We start from the raw sequence: 6000 nt of genomic DNA, 5'->3' as shown, positions 1-6000 counted from the left end.
TGGGAAGGTTGCTCAGACACCTGAAGGACTCAGGAGGCTGTGCCAAAATTGCATCCCTGGAAGGGATACTGCAGGGCACAATGAGCCCCAAAACAGGGAGGATGTGGAGCTACTGGAGAGTCCAGAGGAGGCACCAAGATGCTCCAGGGCTGGAGCCCCTCTGCTCTGCAGCCAGCCTGGGACAGCTGCGGGTGTTCAGCTGCACAAGAGAAGGCTCCAGGGAGAGCTCAGAGCCCCTGGCAGGGCCTAAAGGGGCTCCAGGAGAGCTGCAGAGGGACTGGGGACAAGGCATGGAGGGACAGGACACAGGGAATGGCTTCCCAGTGCCAGAGGGCAGGGATGGATGGGATATTGGGAAGGAATTGCTGTCTGTGAGGGTGGGCAGGCCCTGGCACAGGGTGCCCAGAGCAGCTGTGGCTGCCCCTGGATCCCTGGCAGTGTCCCAGGCCAGGTTGGACGGGGCTTGGAGCAACGTGGGGTAGTGGAAGGTGTCCCTGCCCATGGCAGGGGATTGGAATGGGATGAGCTTGAAGGCTCCTTCCCAACCAAACTGTCCTGGGATTCTGTGACGGGCAGCAGCCACTTGGCACTGGTACCTGCACATCCCTTGGCACCCCCACCAGCACTACAGGGAGAAGTGTTGGTCCTGCCCTGGTCTGAGATAAAAGGAAGCTCTTGCAGCCAGGAAATCACTTTAATGTTCTGGACGTGCAAAATTCTACATGCGTTACAGCAAGGAACAATGCTGAATTCAGGCAGCTGTAACCCAGAACTTACAGATTTAATTCGGTTATGTGACACACAGCAGCATATTTGATGGAAGTGGAAAAACAAAAACCCAACAAATTGATATTGTTTAAATAATACACTCTATTTTATTTTGTCTTAAAATAGTTTAACCTTTATGCTACAGACTTGTTTCAAAAAACAGAAGGTCTCATCTTGCACCAAAAATATATATATTTTTATATATATATATATATAACACTCTGTTTTATTATTATTTCTCTCCAAAGACCATTAAATACTAGATGGAAAATGAGAACTAAATAGTGAGTGTCGAGAAGAATCAGATTTTATTTTTAACTAGAGTCGCATGTTTTAAACATTTATATTCTGAGCAATGATTTGTCTTCACTATAGAAGATTCCAAGTTCACACTCCAGCAATTCAGGAAAACTGCTAAATCCTGAAGGGCTCGAGCCAATGCACACTGAAGTCAATGGGCAGCCCCACACCGACCCCAGTGGGTTCTGGACCAGGGCCCAAGTGCATTGGTTCTCAGCCATACAATGGCTAACTTCTCTCTTTCCTGCTGAGAAGAGCAAAAACCACCCAGGCACATTTTTTTGCTCTTTTTAAAAAATAGAAGTTTAAAAAAAATAATAATAATACTAAAAGAAACAAAACCAAACCAGTTCCTACCTATCCAGTGATTGCGTTTTTCAGATCACTACCCTCGAAATTTGTTAAGAGAAAATATATAGTGTTTTAAATAAAAGAAAACCTGCATTGGACTACCATACATGAGCTGTTTAAACAAACACAGTGCACAGTTGGAGGAAGTCTGGTTAGGAGGCAGTCGTTTTTATGTACATGTGGAAGTCACATCATATACAAACTGAAAAAGAAGGAGAGTTAGTTAGCATTTTTTCATGGAAGGACTGCAAACGGGTCCCTGCAGCTTTCTCCACAACTGACCTTCAGGAGACTCTCTGAAACGGGAAGAAGCAGCCACAGGAGGTGGCTGTTCCAAAGTTACCTTCACAGCAGGTGTGCGAGCCCACAGCTGATGGAAACACGAGGAGAAAGGATGGGCAGAGCAGCACAGGGCCCTTCCCTGCTGTGGGGCCCACAGGCTCCATCCACGCTCCCCTCCCTCCCACAGAAAGGAATCGGTCACTAAAACCACCACAGATATTTTTCTGGCCATGCAAGACACTTGTGTTCAATGTTCTAGAAAGCTGGAAGTGGGAATATCAATCCTTACCTAGCTGTTCTGTAAAGTGCAGTATGAACTGTTCTGCTTATGGAAGAAACAGATGTTTGTTACTAACTATACCCCCCTGCTGGGCTGTTTTTCCTTTATGTGACAACACAGGTAATTCTGTCTTAATTTTTTTATTTTGCCCACAGATAAAATTATGGGAAGCCAAATAAATTTTGAAACCAGCCGACACAAAAGGAAAGCAGAACTTCCCAGGTCCTGACCACCCCTGTTCAGCCTTAAATAGTAAAAAATCCAATGGCAGAGCTGTACAAAATTCCCAACAGAAACATCCGGAATATGAAGGAATGTTTCAATTGCACAGTAGACATTTAAAGTGAATAATATCATCTTGTTAAAGTCTAATCTTTGGTTTTCGCCTTGGGAAAGGCTCAAAATGACAGGTGAGGGGGGGCAGGAATTTCCACATACACCACAGAAACTGCAGCCCGCTAAAGTGAGTAGTTCCACTGATTTTGTAAATATTCTGGTAGAAAGTGTTTCCTGAATCATGGAATTTCCAAAACTAGCATGAGAGACATGACTGAAAGCCAGGGAAATGGTGCAGATTACTAATTAAAAAAAAAAAAAAAATTAAAAAACCCACAACCTTAGTTTCTGACCCCGATCCTGCAACATTTTTTAGGACAGTTTTAAGCACTTGAGTGGCCCCACAAGTTCCAGGAACAGTCCCAGCTGAACACCCCTTTGCCAGGCTGGGGTTTTGGAATTTGCTTGGGATTTGAGTTTGTTTTTTTTTTTTTTTGAGATGGTGAATGACACAAACAAGCAGCAGTAGAAACGGGGACTATGAGTAAAACATTTCAGTTCTCTCCTTCATCTACTCCAGGCAAGACTCAGATAAAGGTAAAAAAAGTTCAGCTATAATTAAAAAGCAGAGGAATGCTGGGCTTTTTATTTCCTTTTCCTGTGCTTTTGCAATGATCAGCTGTTCCTAAGTCACTACTATTACTATTTTAGCCATTCCAAGCTGTGGGAATTGACCAGTGAAACACAGTAGTCAAGTAGACAGAAGACTCAGCACTGAAGAGTATAAACTATAAATTACATTGAAAATAAAAATGCTTTAATTAAAAGCCGTTCAGTGCATTTGTTATGGGCCATTTGCATTATAGACAATCCCTCCTGCTGGTAACATAACCAAATCAGCTTGGGTAAAAGTACTCCTGGCCCAAATTTTGGAAGTGTTGAATACCGTCCGATTCTGCTGAAATCAGTGAGGACACAGCATTTCTCAAAATCACTGACACTCACACAGCAACACACTAACTTCTACTAAGAAACTCAAGATACTGATAAATTAAAAACGTCCTGGAGTCAGGAGGTGTGGGGGAGGGTGGGAGGATGTTAAGTTTGCACGCAGTTATTCCGTCAGATATACACACACACGTTAGTAACTGCAGATGTGTTTTAAATTTGGTGCTGTTAATTCTGGGCAAGAATCCTCCTTGGAGAAGGCAAAACCATTTGAAGTGATACTGAAGCCATACTACATTCCTGTGGACGTGCAGAAACACCGCGGGTTCGAGCTTCCTAGTGCCAAGGACGAGGCCTGCAGAGGTGATGCTTTAACCTCTGAACTTCTGTGGCAGGGAGGGCAGGAGGGCAGGGGGCAGGAGCACAGTGACACGGCATTACAGGAGGTATTTGCGCCTGGTGTCCTCGTCCAGAGTGAGGTCCACCACTTCTGGGGGCGAGGACCAGTTCTGCTGGGGAGCCACTGCTGTCCAAGGCTGCGTGGGCTGGGCACTCCCGAACGGCGAGCCGCGCTTCCAGGAGGACACGCTCTGGATCACCCCTCCCCTGGGATGCACACACCTGCAGCGAGGAGAGGGACACAAACACCGTCAGGGACACCGCTCAGCTCAGCCACCAGATCCCCACCTCCAGTGTTTTATCATCATCTGATTAGCACGTCCCTCTCCAAACTGGATTCTCCACTTGTAGAGTCCATGGCATCTCAAATACCCAGTGAACAAAGCTAAATTTAAATTTGGGGATTTGGTGGGGATTAAATTATTCTAAAGGAATGCCAGTGGGTGTAATGTGATATTCTTTATAAAGTATGTGCATGGATCCCAATGATCTTGAGGAAGCCTGCGTCACCATGTGTAGCACCATGCACAATTTCCTGCTAGGAGCTTTACCCACTGGACTTATTAAAAAGAGAAAAATTTGAAGTGAGGCTGCCTGAGACAAAAAGAAAATCTATACTGCAATATTAAATTAAAGCCATGTTAAAACAAGGAGGTAATGATACTTTCATTACAATAATTGCAAAAGAGATCTTGCTGATTACATTATTACAGCTGTTATATTTGATTTTTTTTTGTTGTTTTGGTCTTCTTAACTGAAAATCACAAACATGCTGGGAATTGTTCACTGACAACAGTTCAGCCCCACGTCAGCAAAACATTTAAGCTTTAAGTGACCACAGCCAATGAGACTAAAATGTGTATTTGAAGATAAAGCTCCAGTGCCCTGCTGAAGCAAGATACACAGGTACCTATTCACACAGCATTTTTACCTATTATATTCATAATAAATACATGAAAAATGAAGCACAAGTTAACAGCAATTAGAAAAAAGAAATGCAAAATGAAAGGTAGAATAATTTTGCTGTATGATGAAGTGATGACAGGAATTTACTAGAGGCTTTAGGATGATCACTCCATTTCCAGCTGCAAATCCTACAGAGGCAAGTAAAACTTGATACCTAGTGCTCCAAAAATTGTTTTGCTTTTGTAAGCACTGGTGGTGGCTGCATGGACAAACACGAGGTGTTCTGGCTGCTGGGGTAACCTTTTCCCATTTCTTTGTGAAGGCACGTGTATCTCAGGAACTCGGATTTCCTGCACTGATCAAATACCCCTGACATTTACATTTTATTTAATCCAATTTAAGCTACTGCTATTTATTTTCTCCAAAACTACTTAGGTTATGCTCAGCTCTCTTGCTTCTGGTTGGAGTTTCATGAAATAGAATGAAAAATCTCATTCTCTGAGCTGTAACTTCTCTGAATATAAATGTCTCATTGACTTCTCAGATACGCTGCTTAGGTTTGGATGTGATGTTCAGAATGGCTTTTCTATTACTCCTCCAGTCTTAAAAAAACATAGTTAAAGTATGTATCTACAAAGAATTAGCAGTTAGACCCTGGAACCCTAACAAATGTATGGGATTTCCTTCCTTTAAAGCTTTCTTTTAAGGAGAAATATTTTTAATCAAACTGGCAAGAAAAGCTTGTAGGCAGAGCAAATAAAATATGATGTTTGGTCTCTGGGACTGTGGTACATCATTCTGAGAACAGTCCTCAGTGTTTAGGCAAAGCTAAGACTAACATTTCTTCCTGAAGATGACAAAAACCGAGCCATAAATTATCTCACAGAAACGGTACCTCGGAAAAATAAAAGTGTTTATCCTCAAACAAGTAATGCAAGCAGCCAACAGCAAAATGTTCAGTCAAACATGGGCTCAGGGAACATGCTTCCAATCTGTCGCTAAGGGAGGATACCAAATAAAGGCAATCAAAAAAAAAAAAAAGGAGGGATACAAAAAAGCTTCCTAGGAAAAACTAGAGGAAAACTGGTTTATATGCATGCACGATTTAAAAAAAAAAAAAAAATCTACAAGTGAAAAATTAAACAAACTGAAAAACATGACTTGGTGTCCTGAGTAGATGCCAAGTAACATCCAGTAATATCCCATTGATGAGAAACAGCACCAATTCACTAACAATCTGAAGAACTACAAAGGATGGACAAACTCCAGGGCGTCACGACTCACACCAGCCCAACGAGGACATGGAATAGGGAGCACGATAAAAACCAGGATCCAAACACCACACTAACTAAGCATGCAGAAAATACCAATCAAAAACCTAACTCTTGTCCAAATGACAACCCTGTCAGAAGCCCATCAATACTTCATAACTGCAAGCCTAGGCCTGAAAGAGAAATAAAACTCTAAATAGGATTCAAACTGAAACGTGT

General features: G+C 42.7%; 1 protein-coding gene across 1 annotated transcript in view; it reads right to left on the bottom strand.

Moving 5' to 3' along the window:
* Positions 1 to 850: 850 nt before the first annotated feature.
* The window catches only part of CUNH18orf25 (chromosome unknown C18orf25 homolog), a 45237-nt gene continuing 40087 nt past the window's right edge, over positions 851 to 6000 (bottom strand). Inside the window, exon 5 of the mRNA XM_042028787.1 lies at positions 851 to 3826. Within this exon, the coding sequence (XP_041884721.1) occupies positions 3643 to 3826 (184 nt within the window). The 3' untranslated portion in view covers positions 851 to 3642. The remainder of the gene's footprint in view (positions 3827 to 6000) is intronic.

This window comes from Corvus kubaryi, unplaced genomic scaffold, assembly GCF_017639235.1.
Source record: "Corvus kubaryi isolate FWS band 111438036 unplaced genomic scaffold, C.kubaryi_AGA036_p1.0 37308, whole genome shotgun sequence".
Classification (NCBI taxonomy): domain Eukaryota; kingdom Metazoa; phylum Chordata; class Aves; order Passeriformes; family Corvidae; genus Corvus; species Corvus kubaryi.
Note: the sequence above shows the minus strand (reverse complement) of the source record. Positions and strands in the feature narration are given on the sequence as shown.